Genomic DNA, 22,888 nt, shown 5'->3' on the forward strand with positions numbered 1-22,888 from the left:
AAGAAGGTAATTGGCTGTTTGTGTAGCACTCAGGAAAGGAGGTTTGTAGTACCTGTGGAAAACTAATTGTTAGTATTCCTTGCTTGGCTGGTGCAGAAGTACATGGCTTAAAATCTGCCAACTTTACTAAAAGGAGGTTCAGTTTTGCTGCCATCAAAATCAATCAATCACATGAGAAAAACAATTATGTGACGTGACTCTGGAGGTGCTGGAATGTTGCTAATTTTCAGATTTATTAAAAAAATCTAATGCAGTTTTTGATTCTGAAAGTTTTGTTTATATGAGCTCTGAAGTTTGCAACCCAAATCATACTGTCATTTTCATGCATTTCAAACTAAATTAAGGGTGCGTGAGCAACGCTACAGCAATTGTTAGATCACATGTTTTTAGTTAGGAAGCAAAGATTTTTTCTTCTGGCAAACACATGACTCACAGCAATGTATTTATTTTAATGATTGATTAATTAATCTGCTATTAAAATAATTTGCTACTTTATATTAACCAGATTATATTTTTCCTACCTCTTTAAATCTGATAATGACTTAAAAAAAATTTATTGCATAATGATGTAGCTACTCATTGGCTGATGACACCATACAAATATGCAAGTTCCTAGTTAGAAGTGGAAGATATATATATATATATATATAAAAGAGCATTTTTATAAGTCAGTACTATTGTGAAGTTTATTCAAGTACAGCAGATTCATGAGGAAAAATAAGATATAATATTTTGGATCTCAAGAATTAATGAACAATTTAGTAGTTATTAATGTAATTTGTAAAGAAACACAGAGATGGAAAGTCTCAACATCCTGTACTCCACCATTTACTGCAGATGTAACCCCTCTGGTTCTATGCATCCCATTCCAAGCAAGGTTTCTAACAGCCATCTCTAACATGGCAGGCAGGCACACTAAGAGGGATGCTAAAGGCATCAGTTAGTGGGGCTGATATAAATCTACTGATGTTTGCCTTTACAGCTCTACCATTGCTGTGACCCATCCTGGGCTGCACAATATATTGTTTCTGAAGTGTCAGAAGTTCAGAAGAGGTAATCAGAAAAAAAAAAAAAAGTTTAACCCTAATTGAAAGATTTTTAGTTGGATGTGTTGGATTTCTGCACCTACATACTGTTAGATTTCACAGAAAATCCTAAAAAACAGTTTATTTAATGTGGATCTTTAAACACTTGTATTTATCCATCCTTGTTGTTTGCTTTTATTTATACAAATACTCCCCTACAAAATAATTCCAATCAATCTAAAATGATGAACTCTAAATAGAGTTATGTCATCTTGTGAAAATATATTCCTATCGCAATATATATAATAAAATAAAAATAAAAATAAAAATTGCAGACCAATGCAATATTGCGATGTCAGTTTTTTTTCAATATAATGCAGCCCTAAACACAGCTAAACCTCACATCCATCAGGGTCATGGCACCAATGCAACCACTCCAGTTGAACTCAATCCATTCAACCAAAGGTTTTAGGCATGATAAGTAGGCACACTAACAAAAATATATCCTTAAGTCAGGTAGTTTACTCACACAACTCTTACAAGCTGGTCTCATTGCACTCACATAAACCTCTCTTTGGGTCATGGCACCAATGTAATCCTTTAGGTTTTATTCCAAGTAAGAGTCAAACAGACATTTCTAGTATGGGATGTAGGCACATTTACAAAGACATTAAAGAACACTACCTCTGATACACCACCTAAGACCAGGAGAATGACTAGGTGGTTTACTCTTCATTACTCTCACCAACCTCACTACCATCCAGATCACGTTGGCACCAATGTAGTTCTTCTTGTCTAGTTCCAAGGTTTAAGGTATAAAAATCCAACACACTAACAAGCACACCAACAAGACCACAACTTTTAGAGTCATTGACTAGTGCGGCTCCTGTGGCAGGAAAAGTGATATTTACTCACAGATGTTATACTAGTTGGCCTCCATTCATATACATTTCTGACATGAAAGGTGGGCATGCAAACAAGGATGTTTCTGGAAATCTACCTTCATGCAGAGTTTACCTCGAACCCTGACAAAAACAACCAAAGCTGCATTCTTGTGCAATTTTTTTATGCCCTTAGTTCATTAACTTCCCTAACTTTGCTTCTTTGCCTCATTCCCGCGGATGTATGTTATTGATAACATCACACAGTGTCCAGCAGAGCATCTAAAAGGGTTTAAAATGGAATACCCTAAAGCACAGGTGTCAAACTTCATTCCTGGAGAGCCACTGCTCTGCACAGTTTAGTTCCAACCCTAATTAAACACACCTGATCAAACTAATTGAGTCCTTTAGGCTTGTTTGAAATCCACAGGTAAGTAAGTGTGTTAAAGCAGGGTTGAAACTAAACTATGCAGGGCTGCGGAGTTTGACATTCCTGTCCTAAACCCTGGAGCACTTGGGAATAGGGATGGGTATCATTAAGGTTTCAACCGTATTACTACTTTGATTGATACCACTTTGTTGCAATATAGACATTGTTGCTGTCTACTCAGGAAATACAACCCAATTAGTTCTCTCCGCCACTCCGCAAGCTTACAAGCTGTGTGTGCACGCAAGTCTGTGTCGCGAGCTATGTGTGCGCGCTTAGCGCGAGCCTCAACTGAGCGTGCGCACAGCCAAGAATTGTGAATGATTTTATACTTGACGTGCTTGCCGTTGTACGTTGTACTTTGGGGCGAAAACGGGAGCATTTCTCATGTAAGATTGCCAACTGCGCAGACGTTGGCAGACGAATATGGCAAGTTAGGTTGGTCAGTTAAATTATGCTACTAAGTAATGTTTATTCAGCAATAATTCTCCAGTACCGATAGCAGAACCGTTAACATCACAGCTTCTCGATAGTTCGGTCTTTTATAATTTAGCACCAACACCGATAAAGTACAGAGTTTCGGTACCAATCCCTACTTGGGAACTACACTGATGTCACAGTCGTGTTTCATTCTGGAACATATGGATGCTGGATTTGGACATATAAAGCAAAGTTAGGCTTCTCTTATTCACTTAATTAAGTAGAACACACTTCAAAATGGTGTTGGGGGTTCCCCCGAGGAAACAAGTGAAGGGAAGTGTATGCTCTGATACAAGTATTATTTCGGAAAAATTACAAAACATTGCAGTGTTTGGGTGTTCTTTATTTGTCTGAGATAATTAGTCTACGGAAATGTGTATATTCCATACAAGCTGTAGCTGATCGATCAATTCTTGTCATGTGACTCACTATGGGCTTGAAGAATTCATTCAACTGGGTGCGTCTAAAGGGCGTGATTGCTCCATTGGAAACAACAAACTTGCACAAACTCTAGAAACGACGCAATATACGAATGCCCACTAAAAGGCAGCCGTCATTTGCTCTCTCTATCAGTTGATCTTCTTGCACAGCCATGGTGGATTCACCTGATTTGTTGACAAATAGGTTGCAGAATTATTCCTTGGCAGCTTCTTCACTGAACCTTTTTCTCTTCAAAAAGAAACTTTCCAAAGACGTCAGTTACTTACACATTTTGCTACTCGTGGGTTAAATGTGGGCACTTAAGTGACCAAGATGTAACCGAAAGAATTCGATCATTTTTCAAACTTTTCAAAATAAAAGACTGTTCAGACTCAGATAATAGATAAAACAGAAATAATTAGTGATTTCTTGTGTGGCCCGATACCAATTGATCCACAGATCGTTACCAGTCTGCGCCCCCATTGGTTGAGGACCACTGCCCTAGAGTACTTGTGTTCTAGAGCACTTTTTGAGGCTAGGGTTGTGAGATTTTTAATTTGCACAGTTCTTACTATCTGACCTCCTTTTTTCCTGTTTAGTGAATTGGTTGATATTAAATTAATTGATTTAATTAATTAAATTATTGATTATTAAATTAAACTTTCTTGGGTAAGAAATTATATATTCCACATACTTTAAGACTGATCCTACATAGGAATCATCTGGCTTTCCAACAGGACTGAGGGCTGACAGCAATGATCATGCAGTAATTAAGTCCAGAGTACAGCTGACACACTGGAGACCACAGGAGGCCTACTTCATGCGTCTCCTGTCAGCTCTGCGCTCTGTATAGCAGCGATGAAGAGGGCCACAGTGTATGAATCTATCTCTAGAGGGAGGATGCAGAGCAACCTACACAAACATTCATCATCATGCGTGACCGGGATCGATGGGAAGCCCATCTTCGGTATTCTACCTTCAGTCAGTCGATCCACACTGCAGCTTTCACCCGAGAGTCACTCACAGCAGTCATTCAACAGACAGACCATACAGGCCTACACGTGGACAGGCTGTTAAATCAACAACTATGGAAGGAAAAATGACTGCAGTAAATCGGAGTTGAAAAATTGGAATTGTTTTTTGTTTTAAAATAAACCTACATTGTAAACCTACCGTAAGAAATGAATAATAGATGAACTGTAATAATGATCAATCTTCTTTTCTCCTAATGATCCTCTGTTTTAATTCGCCAAGCTGCATTTAAGAAACAGGTTTTTTTTGTTCCACACATGAAATAGTCAATAGGGTGCTTGAAAGTAAACAAAACCTGGTGACCAGGAGACAAATTATACAGAGAGCGGACAGATTTAAATAAAGCCTTGTACATGGTAACCTGACACATAACCATATAAATCATGTCACAGTGCTTAATTTGTAAATGAATAATTCTCGGAAGAAAACCAGGAAATAAAAATTACCGTGACCGACGTGCATTACACAAATTTCAGTGTTCTCAGAACATGACGTTATTAAACGATGATAGAGCAAAAAAAGAGCATTACATTTCTTAATGATCTTTAAGTTCCTTCGTGCCATAACGTTATAGGTCAGGTCATGGACAATAAAACATGTAGCTACAAACATAAATCATATGAACAATCACTATTCAGTTCATTTCACTATTATATGCCAAGAAAACATAAAATAAATGACTCCACCAGTTACCACCCACAGTTACCTCTTCTGTTGTTTAATGGCTGATTGAGAATGCTTTGCTTCTGTCTCCTGCTATTCTGATTCGTTAGCGCAGTTCCACCTTCTCAAGATCTCTTTTGATCAGGCTCATTATCAGATTAACTCGTGGTTTAAAAAAATGAAAATATGCAAGACTGCCTCTTTGACATAAAAAAAAAGATGTGACTATGCCATTATTTATTTTCCCTGCTCACTGTGCAAGAAACAATCACCAACCAATGAGAGTGATTTTAAACACAAGAAAGCCAATTGACTGAAAATATTGTTGTTTAGGGCCAATAGTTAAATGTGACTTGCGCATGTTGACTACCGTAGTGTGTGTGCACACAATCCACAGCCTTCGCTTGCACTCATTCACATTCTCTCTCTCTCTCACACACACACACACACACACACACACACACACACACACACACACACACACACACACACACACACACACACACACACACACACACACACACACACTCACTCACATGTTAATGCCAGATCCATTAAAATAAATACCAGAAAGCAAAAAAAGCAAGATCCGGCTGAAATTAAGCACTTTCATGTAACGTAATTATATATATATATATATATATATATATATATATATATATATATATATATATATATATATATATATATATATATATATATATATATATATATATATATATATATATATATATACATATATATATATATATACATATATATATATATACAGTTGAAGTCAGAATTACTAGACCGCTTGTTTATTTTTTACCCAATTTCTCTTTAATGGAGAGAAGATTTTTTCAACACATCTCTAAACATAATAATTTTAGTAACTCATTTGTTATTATTGATTTATTTTCATGATGACAGTAAATAATATTTCACTAGATATTTTTCAAGACACTTCAATACAGCTTAAAGTGACATTTAAAGGCTTAACTTGGTTAATTAGGTTAACTAGGCAGGTTAAGGTAATTAGGCAAGTTATTGTATATCGATGGTTTGCTTGTTAGATTATCAAGGAAAAATTTAGCTTAATGGGGCTAATAATTTTGTCCCTAAAATGGTGTTTAAAAAATTTAAAACTTCTTTTATTCTAGCTGAAATAAAACAAATAAGAATTTTTCCCAAAGAAAAAAATATTATCAGACATACTGTGAAAATTTCCTTGCTCTGTTAAACATCGTTTGGAAAATATTTTAAAAAGAAGAAAAAAATTCGAAGGGGGCTAATAATTCTGACTTCAACTGTATATATATATATATATATATATATATATATATATATATATATATATATATATATATAACTGCAGCAGATGCCCTTCCAGCTGCAACCCATCACTGGGAAACATCCATACACACTCATACACTACAGACAAATTTAGCTTACTCAATTCACCTATACCACATGTTTTTGGGGGAACCGGAGCACCCGGATGAAACCCACGCAAACACAGGGAGAACATGCAAATGCCACACAGAAACACCAACTGACTCAGCCGGGGCTTAAACCAGCTACCTTCTAGCTGTGAGGTGATTGTGCTACCCACTGCGCTACCATATAATAGAATGTTTTATCTATAAATGTCAAAAGGAGAAAATTATTGTTTTTACATTTTTAAATAGTGACAAAATTGTACTTTTTGAATCAATATGATTCAATATGATTCATTTTTTATATCAATGCAACCAAACTTTACTTTCCCCAACAATCTACTACTATAAGCATATTAATAATGTTTTGTTTTACAATCTGCAACAACACTGGCTGGTTTTCACCAACTGCTTATGTCCAGCTCATGAAACACGTTCTAAGCTAAGGCCTGTTTCTCTGAAGGGAATATGTGTGGGTGAACTGCAGAGAGAGATTTTCTTTTCTTGGAGCTATGGAAAAGTGGGCCATGCTGGAGAGAGAGTGTATAATCCCACTTTAGCATCCTAAATATGAGCGAGTTTATAAAACTAGTGCTTTAATATGCCCACCATCCCATTTCACAAAATGGCATACCACCATGATTGTCAGCAATACAGCACTCATCAGTTTCCTTCCCATAGCCCAATCTGTCTTGTAGCTGAGATATGTGGCCAATCATAACCAAATCTCCTCAGGCAGTTCTCTTGTTACAGCCTTTTGAATTATGCGCTATTATACTGAGATAAATTATCCATGTCACTTTGAAAACCACAGGGATTTTATGACGAGAGGATCTCGGTGTTTGGTCTGGCCAACAATCCTAAACAGTTTTAGATTTGACCTTATTTAGTTATTTAAGATGACATATGTATATATGAAATAAGTTCTTCCCTCTGTGCATGTCAATCAACAGCTGTTATTCTTGTCTTGTGTCATGCAGTTTTGCCCGAAAGCTCTTTCAGATCAATGATATTGAGCCACCGGCATATTCTGGACTAGCACCTCGATGCAGCTGTGACCTCCATACACAGGGAAGAGAAAATTCCCACAAGAAAAAAAAGGAACAAAGTACAAACGTCTCTCATTACTATGAAAACATAATTGGAGCACTCATATTATGCTCTTTTAAATGAAAGAAAGCAACAATATGGAAATTTGGTCGATAATAAGCAAGTAAGCTTATGTTGCAATTCATAAGAAATAGAGGCTTGACATGTAGCTTTTCTGAGCTTGATTTAGGGATGCACATTGTTTTAACGTCGATATCGCAATGTGTCCATTCGCAGTAGTAACATCGCAGTATCCGCAATGCTGAGTTGGGATTATAGTTGATCAGCAAAGCAGACTTTATATGTGTTATTTTACATTACATCTGACTATTCAATTACTGTACCGTACTGTACTGAAAAGGCTGAAGGACTCTCAGACCATAAGAAAATTCTTTAGCAGTGCCAGGCACCGCTCATCACCAGACTAATACCATCCCTACAGCAAAGCATGGTGGTGGCAGGTCTTAAAACGGCTGCACAGTATCGCTTACTATCCAACCTGATAGAGCTTGAGAGGTACTACAAAGAGGAAAGGGTAACAATTCCCAAAGACAGGTATGCCAAGCTTGTGGCGTCAAATTCAAAAAGACTTGAGGCTGTAATTGCTGCCAAATGTGCATCAACAAAGTATTGCGCAAAGGTTGTAAATACTTATGTAAATACATGTGATTTTTCAGGTTTTTAATTTTTTATCAATTTTGCAACAGTTTCAAGGAATAATTTTTCCCCATTGTCATTATGGGGCATTGTGTGTAGAATTTTGAGGACATAAATTAATTTAATCCATTGTGGAATAAAGCTGTAACATTAAAAAAATGTGGAAAAAGGAAAGCGCTATGAATACTTTCCGGAGCACTGAGCATCACTGTGGTTTCTACTGTTCTCATTAAAGCTACGGTCACACTAGAGTTTGTGCGTGCGAAATTCTGTCATGCGGAGCTGCGAAAAGGGGCGGGATTAAACAAGATGATTAGACATTAAAAAAAGCAAGTGATTCCTCAATATTTTAAATTTCTGTCCAGAGAGGTCATGTTTTGATTCTTGATTGGTCTCACGGAGTCAAGTGATGCGATTTCGCAGGTCAGAGTTCACCAAGCTTGAACTTTGCAACGCAGCAACCTGTGAAACTTGACGCATGACCCTGCGTTTCCGGTCTGACGCATTCACGTGCATACGAATGGAAGTCTGAAGGAGGAAATGCCCAGTGTGACCGCAGCATAAGACCCTACTCTGAGGTACATTATGAAGCTAATTTGGTTCCTTAAATGGCATTCTGAAATCTACATTTGTTCCCATTTTCTGTGGTGCAAACTGATTTAATCAATGCTGGTACAGTGACATATTCTATGTTTATCATATTTTCTGGTCTGCAAATAGTTTTAGGAACAATGAAAATGTTCCTTCAGTGCCGAATCCCCAAATGAAAATAATTGGCTGGCATTATACAAAACTACAACAAACCTACAAAGGTTTGTTGCAGGAGGTAAATTACTGCATTTATAGGCTTTCAATCTAGACTGGGCCATTGTGGACCAAAGTAAAAAACATTTTTAATCAACAAAACTTAAGGCACCTGTCAGACCTGACATATATGAAGCAAGAGAAGGATTTGCACCTTGCACCTGTCTGAATTGGACTCTGTCCAGACAAACATAATTATGTGATTGCAGGTCAGATCCTTTATAGCAACCTTTAAAATTGAATACAGACCCCTTTCACATAACTGTGACGCATGCATGTCCACTTTAAATATGGCGTGGAACAGAAACACTTGCTTAATTGGGGACTGCTGTTTACTTATGCCTTAAAACTTCCACTAAAAGCAACTTATTTCTACATTTAATATAATGATATAATATGTTTAGGGTTTCTTTAGTGACACTATTAGTGTTCTTACATTGCACTCATTGTCTCTGCTGTCCACTTTCACCTAGTGAATTATAGTTCCTTCTCATATAGTTTATTTCCATAAATTCCACTTTCAACTACTTATTTGGCAACAACAAATCTGTATGTGCATTACTTAATAAAAAAAATACCAGGCAGACCAAAATGGAGAACATCCGACTACAATTTGTATTTCATTAAAACTACAAAACTGATATTTATGAGTTTTCCCTCTATTGTTTTCAGATGCTATAAATCTTTTTTATTATTCTGGCAGAAAAGCACAGGGAAACATTTTAAAAATTGTGAAAACCATTCACATTGCAAATTTGGGAAGGTGTTTGACTCGCAATATACTGGAATCAAATGTTTAGTCCTACATATTTGTTTGTAATTGCAATGCAGTCTAACTGTATTTAATAATCCAGCAATCCCATATTGCAATCTTAGGAATTTCATTATTCATTAAAAAAGTACAAGGGCTTCACAGTGGCGCAGTGGGTGGCACGATTGCCTCACAGCAAGAAGGTTGCTGGTTCAAGCCCTGGCTGGGTCAGTTGACATTTCTGTGAGGAGTTTGCATGTTCTCCCTGTGTTCATGTGGGTTTTGTTTTTTCCAGGTGCTCCAAAGTCCAAAGACATGCTCTATAGGTCAATTAAATAAGCTAAATTGGCCGTAGTGTATGAGTGTGAAAACAAGAGTGATGTGTGTTGGGTTGCAGCTGGATGAGGATTCAATGCGTAAAACATTTGCCGGATAAGTTGGCGGTTCATTCCGCAGTGGCGACCCCTGATTAATAATAGGGACTTAGCCGAAAATGAATGAATGAAAAAAGTACTTATTGATTAATTAAATAATAATATTAATAATAATAATAATAATAATAAATTATTATTAATATTATTATTATTATTATTATTATTATTATTATTAAATAAAAAGCTTGCCTTAGAACAGGGGTGTCAAACTCAATTCCTGGAGGGCCGAAGCCCTGCACAGTTTAGTTCCAACCCTACTCCAACACACCTACCTGTAGGTTTCAAACAAGCCTGAAGGACTCAATTAGTTTGATCAGGTGTGTTTAATTAGGGTTGGAACTAAACTGTGCAGAGCTGCGGCCCTTATGGAACTGAGTTTGACACCTGTGCCTTAGAAGAACCAATTTTGAGTGTTAAAGGTTTCTCGTTGAACTCTCAAAGTCAGCACTCTTTTTTAAAAACATATTTGTGTCAGTGTTTAATATTTAAATGCTGCTTAGCACTCAAATTGAACTTGCGAATCTAGGGTTAAAAGTAAATGTCCCAGCAGTTATATGTAACTTAACAATAAGTATTGGCACCCATAAAGAGTTAATATTAAAATTTGAACAGGTGCAGCAACAATTTTGAAATACCCAAAACGTGTGATTAGCAGGACAGTGCAGAAAAAAAAATAAAACAAAAAATAAACAATCATTTAGCTAAACCACAGCCTACACCATCTGCAACCACATTGCATAAGCATATCAGTCTTCTTTTTAGTTTTTGCACATGCCTTCATGGAAGGGGAATATACACTGAATGTCCCACAAACTGAAATATTTTTATGGCTTTTTTATAATTTTCCTGTTCGCCCATGTAAAATGGCTTTGACAGTCTAAAATGAGTAAACGCTATAGAAACTACAGTAACTAGACTAGAAGAGCACGTTACAGCACCCTGGACAGCGACCGTTCAAACGCCTTGTCTTCTGACTGTATAGGTCTAAGGAAATCACTGTGTCCTAAAACTGAGTCACAGACAAAATTGTTGCACCTTCTAGTTCTCAAAAGACCAAGAAACAAAGCACTCTCTTCGTTTTCAAATATGAGGTCTGATTTAAAGCTATGAACGCCCAAAACAGATAAGTGAACTTTAAAAAGTGTGCTTAAGAGGACATTAAGTCATAAAGAATCCATCCAGTCTCATAAATAAGTAAGCATGCGTCGTGCAAACAGGTGACACCAAACTGCTCCTGTTGGCTGGAAAAGGTTCGTCCTGAGAAGAGTTTTTAAAGGGTCCACTCCCAGTGCAGTTGTTCTGAAGGGCCATTACACAAGCGCAGACCAGCAACTTTATATTCCCAACAGAGCAATGAGCTTCCCAATAGCCACACTTGAAGATGTTCTGAGTCATTCTCACTTTATACACCTTTCTTCGATCCGAACATTCAAGTTGAATGTTCAATTAAGGGCCCTGTAAACTGGTTACGCCACGAACATACGAGCCTAAAATTTCGTCTACAGGAAAGAACTAGGAATCTTACGAATGAGCAGCGAGCGCGCGTGTGGCTGTACTGCACATGTCTTTGCATATGTTTGTCGATAGCATGCAAAACCTTCAAGCGTTTTTTAGTTGCCAAATATTGCTGCAGAGACGCCCCCACAAGCCCCCATCTGTTACTTACACCAAAGATTTGGATGTCATCCGTACAACACAGAAGAATACAACAGAAACCGACAACCAATGTCAATTTGCAAGCCCACCACACAAGCATTCTGTCGGCATTTAAACTTACCGCAGTCTTCACACAAGATCCTCCCAACATCTTTTTTCAGGTTCTTCCCACTTGTATCTAAGGGCGCAAACGACGCTTTAAAAACCAAGGGTTCATCAGTTGGGTCCATGAAAAATATATACTTGTGATTCTTTTTCACTTTGGCGCACGGAGCCTCCGAGCCAAATTCCCCCACGGTGACGAGCTGCTCCCGCTCCAGACCCCCGCTGTTCCGCGGCCACACGTCCAGGACTTTGACATTCACACTGTACGGCTCCGCTGAGACGTTCTGAGGCGCGGACTGCACCTTGCCCTCAATCACCACGGCGGATCTGTAAGCCTGGTCCTGCAGGGAATTCAGACTCGGGGAGTAGCAGGCGAAGGAGACCCCGATGAGCAGCATGGATAAGTGTACCGAATCAAGCCTCCTCATGCCGCCTGCTTTGGCTCGATGGTCGGTGGTCGCGTTGCGGCAGGGCTGCGGGGCGATGGCGGTGGAGCTGGGTTGAAGGCTGAAGAGACTGTGAATAGGCTCCAGTAGCAGGGCGGCGCGGCAGACCTTGCGTAAGTGTCCATGCCATCGGGATCCGCTGCTTTTTCCGATAGATTTGTAATCGGGAAACACCAGCTGGAAACCGGAAACGGCGTAATGCTGATGGGTTAATACAGATCCCTCAACTGCATTCTACCGAAGCGCATCCTAAATTGCAGGGAAAATCGCTGCCTCCTCCGAAGACACGAGCAGGTATCCGCAAGACGCCGCCAGTCAATCTTTGCCCCGAAATTGCAGTGGTCGAGCGCGCCCAGCTCGCCACTGGCTGCTGTGTATCTTCCACTGCAGTCGAATGTGAAATGCTGCAGTAAACTATTAGGGCTACTTTCAATATCTCCTCAGAACAAGCGGTGCAAGAATCCACTTTCGCAGCGACAAAAAAGCTGTTGCCGTATCCCTCGCGCCCCGTCCGCCACCCCGATCTATCAGGGTAAGATTCCCCGCTCTAACGGCAGATTCGCGGTTGGGGTGCTGAAACGAACGCCCATACGCTGGCGTGTGCGTCTTTAGTCTCCGACACCCCGAGAAAAATGGTCAATCCATGATATCTCCCATCACAATCCTCATCAGATCCAATAAGGAAGAAAGAGAAAAACGCACCACAATTGTATGGTGCAGGAAAGCGCCCGCATCAAATCTTCCTGTAAATCGTTACGGCACCGCAGAGCTTTGCGCTGCTTTGAGTGCGATGGCTAACCGTACGAATGAATGAGCTCTGAATGAGTTTTGCGTCTCATTCCATTACTAAATCATGCCCTGCATTCAGGTCACATTCGCCGCTCTGCCTCAGAGAGAGAAAAAAATGATAGTGAGGCGTTGCATCAAATCTATAGGCTACGTCTGCTATCCGTTGCATTGCTGATGCCTGGACGAATGAGAACATTTAACAAATGAAATGAAGGAACATCACGAATAAAGTGGCAGACTGCATCAAACGCACAAACGTGCACAAGATGACAAGGCATTTAGACATATACGTAGTGGACTTTATACACACGGAATATTTAAATGTAGCTATAATTATTCATTTCAGATCTCACGAACGGTATGAAATACCCTAAATCTAAACTAAAACAAGGTTGAACCTGTGGATCTGCAAAGGAGCGTAGCTACAAATTCACTAAGGGCGACATCTGCTGTTCTTTACGCACAGTGCGCGAGAGCTCAGCATTTCAGATATACAAGAGAAAGGAAAAGCGCAAGTGGTCCCTGTCTTCAAATAGGCCTACTTAACAGTAAATTAACGATCAACTATACATTTATTGAACCATAATGTAATGAAGCTGGAGTTTTTATCGAGGCACGATATAGTGAAAGTTTTAAGGCTATATAACCTATAACAAAAGCACAACGCTTTTCACAAATTAAGTTAATATAAATAGCTTTGTGCATCAAAATAAGATGTGAGCTTGTCTAACCTGTTACTTTTTTAGTCTTGTACTCAGGATCATAACAAATCAAGAAAAACAATAATTAATGCCAATATTTTCACATGTTAAATTTCTTCCTTGTTTATAGTATTTATCTGTTTATTTACAGCTGCATCAAACAAAAAACAGATACTGGGATGCAACATTAATTGAAAACATTTAATCATTGAAGTACGTTTTTATTATTGTATGCATATTTTTGCATTATGAAAAATATCCAAACAATTAATTTGATTTTAGTTAAAAATTTAGGCCATTCTTTTATATTATTTATACACTTAATTATTTAAGCAGTTAAAATCAAAACAGCACAATAATAATAAAAAGTTCGACACACGCGGCTCCCAACCACCAACACCCAAACAATTAGGTCTACTTTAATTTAGAAATGTTGAAGTGCAATTAAGCCTCTGTATACTTGCAGGTTAATGGAAATATATTTAAGCAGGCAGACTAAATCGATGAAGACAAATTTCGTAAATGATATACGAATAAAAAAGCCATGGTGCTTTTGACGGGGACCGGCGGTTACTGTCCATGGTTCTGAACAGCGCTAACCTCCACCTCGCACCGATCAAACTACTTTATCCTGCAGTGTGAAAAAGGTCGTTTTATGATGTTAAATGTTTATTTAATTGAATTTGACCAAAAGTATAAGACCACCTGCACACGCGACGGCCACACGTCTTCACAGAGCATAATGATCTTTTAAAAGCATAAGTCTTTTCTGAACACGTATACACCGTTATTTTATTAGCTGATAGTTTAGTCAGCATTGCCCTTTTGAAAATTACACTTGAAGGTACACTGAAGTACTGTATGATATCTTGTTTTTTGTTTTCCCAGTGTCGCCAAAACCGCAACCCGTTTAACCAAAAAAGAAAACACATGAAAAAGCACACGCACGTACACGACATTTTAGAAAAGGCTTCACAAAATACCAGACGTAATTAAAAAATAACACATCCCCGTAAACAATTCCTTGAACAGTGATGTTCATAACAGCAACATTCCATTCTACAAAATGTATCCATCCTCTGTTCTGCAGCTTGAGGGTACCCCTCAAAACACTAAAATAAAGTTGTGTTTGCTATGGTACCACTTGTTACAAATCAAAAGAACTAATATGCACCTTTAAAGTAGGCTACTAAGACCATTTAGGAGGCACATGCTGTACCTTTTAGCTTTTGAATTCAAGGCCAAGTGATAACGTTATTCGTTTTTTTCAGAGAGAACATGTACAGTTTTCTCTAAAACCTGACCAACTGCGAAGACCTCCAGCTGCAATATCGCGCAATCAACAGTGCGAGGCGCAAGAGCCTTCGCTTTTCCTCCAGCTGAGCGTGCTGACATCAGACTGCACGCGCACGGCGCTGAGCTCGTGCGTGCGTCCGTCTCCATGCCACGACTCGCTCTTTCGTTCCATCTTGTGAACGGCGCATCGGTGAAGCAGCATAGCGACAGTGTTTACAGTAGGCCTTCGGGGCTTACAGATTTTCATCTTTGTTTCTGACTGTGTTCAACTGCGAAGGGCTTGCACAGCGGGCTAAAGCTCTGCCTGCAGACTGAGCGGGGTAAGATATGCCGAACCACGTCGCTCGTTATGAGGTCTGCGACTTTGGCAACTGCACGGCACTTTACGATTATATGTCATGGTATTCCGCGGTATACTTGCTTTTTTTGTCAGTAAAACAGGCACGGATTTAATGCCCGCAGCCGTGGCCAGATATCACAGACTGCTTGCGCAAACTCGTTAACTGTTTACAGTGCTGACAGACAGAGACTGTCAGACTGTGGATTTGCCGCAACAGACAGTGTGCCATTTAAGTGTGACTGTGGCAAACCGTTATGAGTTCAAGCTTTCAGAGTTCACCTTTGACCAGAAAACAAGCACACCTTATGGAGTTGACCGTCCCCGTTTTCTTCACTCGGTGTCTTTTTTTGCACACTGTCACTTGTGTTAGGCCCATGACAAGGAGTTTGCAGTTGCATTAGAAGTTTCAGATGAAAAAATGTTATTAATAACCAGTAATTCTAAAGTCTAGCAACAACAGGCCACACAAATATAGTGACAGTCAACTTAAATTTTAAATAATAAATAAAAATAAATAATAATAACATGCGATCCGTATAATTTGTGTTTAGGGGTTTCTGTCTTGGAAAAATACTGATCTCACACACTTGCCTTGAACCAAGGAAACATTTTTATATTTAACAAAATTTCTTCTAATGACAAGAATTGAAAACATGCACTTTATTTGGTAATTACAAGTGCTAACACCTTTTACAATAACTTTCAGCTTGTTAACTTTTGTTAACAAAATAAATAAATAGATAAATAGATAAATAAATAAATAAATAAATAAATAAATAAATAAATAAATAAATAAATAAAAATTCTACATATTTTATACAGTTACGAATCTGATGTTATGGCATGAAAGTAAGCTAACTGAAAAGTTTTATTTTGTTGTATTTTATCCACTACGGATAAACAAGTTTTAAAAAGTACAGTGACAAATAGTCTTAGATAATGCAATAATAATTATTTATCAAGAATTACTAACGTTATCCTATATAACCTGTAAAATGATTCGATTAAAGTATGCTATAACAGACGTAAGCAATTTATTTCTATCACTTTTCTGTTTCTATAAACCGATTTTTGCGAAAGTTGGTAAGCTTTCGTCGTGATTCGATATTAAGTATAATTTTGGAAAGAAACGAACTATTAAATGATAAATTGTCGGCTTAATACATGCCTCTTGATTCTCTACATTTTTTTGCTCATGAGAATTCAAGTTATTAAGGTATTTTAGTTTCTTTCACAAGCCTTTCATAACCGTCGCATGCCATTTATCCTTTTATATATCTGGACTAATTTGTACGCAAATAAGTCTTTTTCTATTTAATTATTCAATCGTAAACACACCAAAATGTCTGCATTTAAAAACATGCCGAGGTTCTCTCATCTGTAAATGGAAAGTAATAATATTATTGGTATTATCTATAGACATGTCTAAATATTTATTTGTTCATAAAACAAAACTTTTCATTTCTAGATATTTATTTGTTTAGAAAACAAAACTTAGACATATTTTTTCAGACATAGATCATGTGATTACATTTATGCAAAATGTATTACTTAAAAAAAAAAAAGATTTAATTTACATGCATCTCATTTTAATCCACGTTATAATAGTACCGACATTTGAATCGGGACATTTTATAATTTAACATTCTTTTTTGACAACTTCTGTAGATTGCATTAGTATATCTGCAATTGTATGATTAAAATAATGTTACATTTCAGGAAAATTATTTAATTTAGGATGCTGTGATATTTCTAAAGCACACAGTACATTTTTCCATAAATCTACGATTCGACCAATTGGACATTTTTATTATACAGTCCTACCTCTGCAAAATGGCTTGTCAAAAACCGGTAAGTCGGTCGCATTTAACTTGTTATTAACGGACAAACTGACTGCTTAATTTCTATAAATTAATTACGTTTACTAATAAGTTACTAGAGTAAATATAATATCCCTGCAACATAAAACAATTATCAAACATTTTTAAAAAGGTCATTGCTTTGCAGGATTAATACTCATTTCATTTAAATTACAGAACAGCTAAATTAAATGACAGAAACGAGTGCAGAACATTTGTATAATTATATAATTTAGACTTTTGCATTTGATGATATTCTAAAATAACTGAGCAAAATTGCCGCATCTATAGGAATATTCACATAATCAAATAACTAATAAATAGCAATGGGAAGCATGCTTATATTTGTTAAGCCGTGTCCTTTTTAAACATGTTTATAAACGAATGCAGCATTCTGAATGTATTAAACTGTTTTAAAAATGACCATATGCATGAATTGAGTGGATTTTACTTTATATATTACTAATTTAACGTTTCCCCTTAAATAAAGAGATGCCTAAAAGCAATTACTGAATTGTTTTTGCATGTACAAGACAGGCGCATTACAGCTGTATTGGGGCTATTGCGTGAATTATGATGTTGTTCTTAAATGCACATAACGTTTAAATTTTATTCCAGATGTAGTTTTCGCTTAGCTGACAGTCACGGACGTGTTCCTGTTAACGGCTTTGGTAAGAATGCATCCGTCACTATACCAGCATGGAATATCCAAAATAGGCAAAGTAATAGAGGAAACATTTATGCTTGCCTCCAAGTATCACACACAGATGCGTAAAGATATTAGTATTATCTAGGAGAACTTGTTCCCGCTATAAAGACTTTTGGGCGTTGAAAAGATTCAGTGGATGTTAAAGGTTCCACTAATATCCAGATATCCCAAAATAGCCTTTAATTTTGGAGTTTTATTTAGAATGCATGTAGGCTATTTTAGCCCAACTTTAAAATCGAAAATATTTTTTTTTCTAGCATGCTTTGAAAACTTTATATTCAAATATACATTTCAGGCACAGACTGGGTTGATTATCGCATGCAGGTAAAGCTGTGGTTTTAATTAAATTAAAGACTTCCTTTTATTGCAGATTTCCTGTATAATTTACTAATTTTACAAATATTTTTTAACAACTGAATATATCAATTAGGCTAGCTACAAAACGCAATAGTCGGCTATGTTAGTTGACTAATTTGTATAATAGGGAAATGCATGCAAGGTATATACATTTTATAAAGACATGCACAATAATGTATTATAAATGTTAAGTTTATAATACATTGCTTTATAAATTGATATAATTATATAAATATTATATATATATATATATATATATATATATATATATATATATATATATATATATATATATATATATATATATATATATATATATATATATATATATATAATTCAATTTATATAGCAATGTATTATAAACATTGTGCATGTCTTCATTAAAATTAAGACGCAACCTTAAAGCTAAAGAAAGCTTTTTGTATCTTTGCCATCTACCATCTCAATACATATTTGATTTTAAATAGCTATTGATTTTCCGTTTTTTTTTTTCTACGAAGAGAAAAAAAGGTAAACTAGGAGGTATAATGAATTATGAACTGAATGAAATGCATCTAAACAACAGGTCTGCCTGTCTATCGTTACATCTTACAAGCCTATTCATAAATAATATTAATTAATAACAGCGGGGTAAAATCGATTTATTTTATAGCTTATTTTTTCAGTTTTCTGTAAATTTTTATTTTTTACCATTTAAGCCACTTTTATTTTAAATCAACTTTAGATTTATTTTATTTTATGCGCGTAAAACGTAAAGTAAAAATAACCTGGTGAACAACGAACAAGAGCTTCAGCAAATAGTTTTTTAGGTACCATCTGTATATGAAATACGTCGACAGAATACATAATGTACCCTAAGCTGGAAATCTTCATTTTCGCTTTGAATCGAATTCATTTTCAGTTTCGTTTTCAGTCGAATACCACCTAATCTTCCAGGACAGACGCGCCGTGCGACTAGAGCGTGCGGACGCAGCGTTTGAGCTTCAGTACGCGGCGAGTTTATTCGGATTCTGCACAGGTCTGAACAGCGCTCGTCTTCTCTCCTCACACAGATCTCGCGAGAGCGGTGGCGTGGCTGCTTGGCTGTAGGCTTGCAGTAAGACTGAGGGAGAAGGCAGGCAGCATCATGGCGGACAGAGACAGTGGAAGTGAGCAGGGAGGAGCAGCCACGGGCCCGGGTGTCGGTTCCATGCACCCAGTGACAGGAGGGGCGGGCTCGGCTTCCGGGCTGCAGCACGAGACGCAGGAGCTCGCCTCGAAGCGGGTTGACATCCAGAACAAACGCTTTTATCTGGACGTAAAGCAGAACGCGAAAGGCCGCTTCTTGAAAATAGCAGAAGTCGGGGCCGGAGGAAACAAGAGCCGCCTCACTCTCTCCATGTCCGTGGCTGTCGAGTTCCGCGACTATCTGGGGGACTTCATCGAGCACTATGCCCAGTTAGGGCCGAGCAATCCGGACATGCCACAGGACGAGCCACGGCGGGCGCTGAAGAGTGAGTTTCTGGTCCGGGAGAATCGGAAGTACTACATGGATCTGAAGGAGAACCAGAGGGGCCGCTTTCTGAGGATTCGGCAGACTGTCAACCGGGGGCCCGGTTTGGGATCCACGCAAGGCCAGACCATTGCTCTTCCAGCCCAGGGACTAATCGAATTTCGCGACGCGCTCGCCAAACTCATTGACGACTACGGAGTGGAGGACGAGCCGGCGGAGCTGCCGGAGGGAACCTCGTTAACTGTGGACAACAAGCGCTTTTTCTTTGACGTGGGCTCCAATAAGTACGGGGTGTTCATGAGGGTAAGCGAGGTCAAGCCCACCTATCGCAACTCTATCACAGTGCCCTACAAAGTGTGGTCGAAATTCGGCAGCACTTTCTGTAAATACGCAGATGAAATGAAAAAGATTCAAGAGAAACAGAGGGAAAAAAGGGCATGCGAGCTTCAGCAGCAACAGCAAGAGGAGATGCACGGCGACGACGGGGATGAGGATTGATAGTGGAGGGAAACATGCAAAAAAATAAAAAAAAATAATCCGAATAACCTAAACAAAAAAAAAATCTACGTACTGTGCTGTAAAAAAGAGAGATACATAAAAAGATAAGTAACTGTTTAACTCCAAGGGAGCACTACCCACAAAAAAAAAGAAAAATACAAACCTCCACAGACTGACAGTCCACCCATCGCTGGATGACATCCACTTACCCACCATTAATACAGTAAGCGGCTGCTAAACCAAGTAATAACATTATATATGAACTGTGTTTCCTACTTGACAACAACAGAACTGAGTGTTTCTTTCCCTTATTAACCGAGAACTTTTTTACACGTTCCAAGATATTATAAAAGTGTTTGCAATGGAGTTCTTGCCGAGGAAGCGGTTCCTTTACGTGTGAGCTAATGACTTCAGCACAAATCAGATGTTTTAGTTTTTTTAACCAAATTTTCGAATCATCTGAAGAGGTTGTCATGGTAGCCTTGCCACTAGATATTCCAAGCATCACCTGAGGGCTAGCTAGAAAAGAAAAATATCAACCTGTTGATTGATAGAGGTACAGAGGTCAGCTGAGGGCCCGCTGTGAGCAGGTGTCTGGAGGCGGTGGGCGACCTCTTCACAAACATTCTGAGGAGTATTACCAGTGTATTTTTTTAATTGAACTTCTTGTCATGCAGATGATATGCTATGTATTTGTGTCTCGTTGTCATGCACAGTGTGTAAAAAAGGTACTTAATAAGTAAGAGCAGTGACAACAGAAAGAGAAAGAGCTCTCGGAAAACATTTTTTGTAACCGGACCCCTCGATACAAAGAATCATATGAAAATGCTCATGTAGAAAAACATACAAAGTATGATTTTGTGAATCAGATGTATTTCAGTGGAGAAGAAAACAACCCACGTTTTTAGTGGGGGATTTGACAAACAATCTGTTAAAGGGTTTAAAAATATATAGAAATATATGGAAAAAAAAATATATATATATATAAATATATATATCAGTCTACCAATGAGAGGATGAGTGGCGCCAAGGAATGCTGTAGTTGCATGTTAACCTGTACACAGCCACATTGAGGTGGATTTCTCAATGTTCGTCCTCAAGGACTCTTCTTTGTAATGTCCATAATGTCAGTGATGTTTGGTCAGGTAATTGAACCAGTACTCGTTTTTCTTTTAAGGAATGACTTGTTCAAGAAGTATGTGTACATAATAAGATAATATATCAACTCTTTTGACTGTTTGATAAGACATCAATGACAAGCCTATTGGAATGAAAGCCCTTTTTCATGGGGGCCCTTGAGGACCTGTGTTGGGAGACCCTGACTTTAATGAAACTTGTTGGGGAGCATACTCTTCAGCATTAAACAACCTGGTGCCTTACAGACTCCGCATGCTTATACACTGGCTGGTGCTTTAGATCCAAGTTTGGGTTTTTGTCGTTTTTTGTTTTTTCTTGCCCGCTTTCTTTATTACTTCTTGATTTTGTTTGGCTCTGGCCCTCCTTTATGCTACTGCGTAACTCGTGGTCTGTTTGGATGAAAAGGAATTCATTATTTGAAGGTTCTGATCACAACGAGTGACTCGCAAATGCATTTTAAGCCACCTTTATGAAAACAAAATGAGCCTTTCTTAATTTATCAAATGTTATGTGCCAGGCAAAAAGGTGTTTAGTGGCTCTCAACAAACTCTTTTGTTGTGAAGTAAACTTCCGTACTGAAGCCTCTCTGTGTAGTTTGGCAGTAATATGTCATTATCACAGACCAAACGCCTAGTTGAGGGGTGTGGCCAGGATTTTTTTGCTTTTCTTTTCCCAACTTTTTAGTGTTGCTAAATTTGTCATTTTTGGCTCTCAAAGTTTATTTTTACCCCCTCTCTTCCCAGTGCTATATTTCATTACTGTGTGCAATATTGAACGTGCCAATGTTGGCAATATATGTATATCAATTAAATATATGATTAATATTTGAAAAGCATGTGGCTGAATTCCACGTTTATTTCTTTAAAAGGTCTTTATTTCTTTAAAGACTTTATCTGCACTTAAAAAAAAAGGTATGTATCTGGAAAAGAAACCAATTTTATTGAACAAGCTTCACCCAGGTGAAGTAAACACATAGCAGTTTATCTATCCTGTCTGCACTTTCTGTGAACGTTTATGTCATGAACGCACCCTGGCTCAGTTTCATCTCTGTTCTTCGTGACGTGGGAGGGTAAGGGTTACTGGAATGGTCACATGAATCAATGAGGGTGTGAAGGCCTTTGGGTTAGGGGCAATGATTATGTATCTTTAATTTCTCTTCAAATACATACATGGGATGATTCTAATGATGAAGGTGTGTGATGACCTCTTCTGTCTTCAGTAGCACATTGCTTTCCCAGCTGGAGATAAATGTCTGACCAATGTTTGTTTAAAAATTATTTTAACAAAGAATGCCTGCATATTGTTTATATATATATATATATATATATATATATATATATATATATATATATATATATATATATATATATATATATATATATATATATATATATATATATATCTTTATATATATATATATAT

General features: G+C 37.6%; 2 protein-coding genes across 17 annotated transcripts in view; one reads left to right on the forward strand and one right to left on the reverse strand.

Annotated features, from left to right (window-relative positions):
- The window catches only part of nrg2a (neuregulin 2a), a 194,218-nt gene that overhangs the window by 165,563 nt on the left and 5,767 nt on the right, over window positions 1-22,888 (reverse strand). For 7 of the 16 annotated variants that reach the window (XM_068215748.2, XM_009295459.5, XM_005161327.6 and 4 more), the window contains exon 1: window positions 11,859-13,200. In XM_068215748.2, the coding sequence (XP_068071849.2) occupies window positions 11,859-12,270 (412 nt within the window). In that variant the 5' untranslated portion in view covers window positions 12,271-13,200. 16 annotated transcript variants of the gene reach the window in all.
- puraa (purine-rich element binding protein Aa) lies at window positions 19,461-20,479 on the forward strand. Its single transcript, NM_001001846.2, is given in 1 exon segment — window positions 19,461-20,479. A coding segment is annotated over 1 exon segment (864 nt). The 5' UTR covers window positions 19,461-19,465; the 3' UTR covers window positions 20,330-20,479.

The sequence above is a fragment of the Danio rerio genome, chromosome 21 (assembly GCF_049306965.1).
Source record: "Danio rerio strain Tuebingen ecotype United States chromosome 21, GRCz12tu, whole genome shotgun sequence".
NCBI classification, from domain to species: Eukaryota; Metazoa; Chordata; class Actinopteri; order Cypriniformes; family Danionidae; genus Danio; species Danio rerio.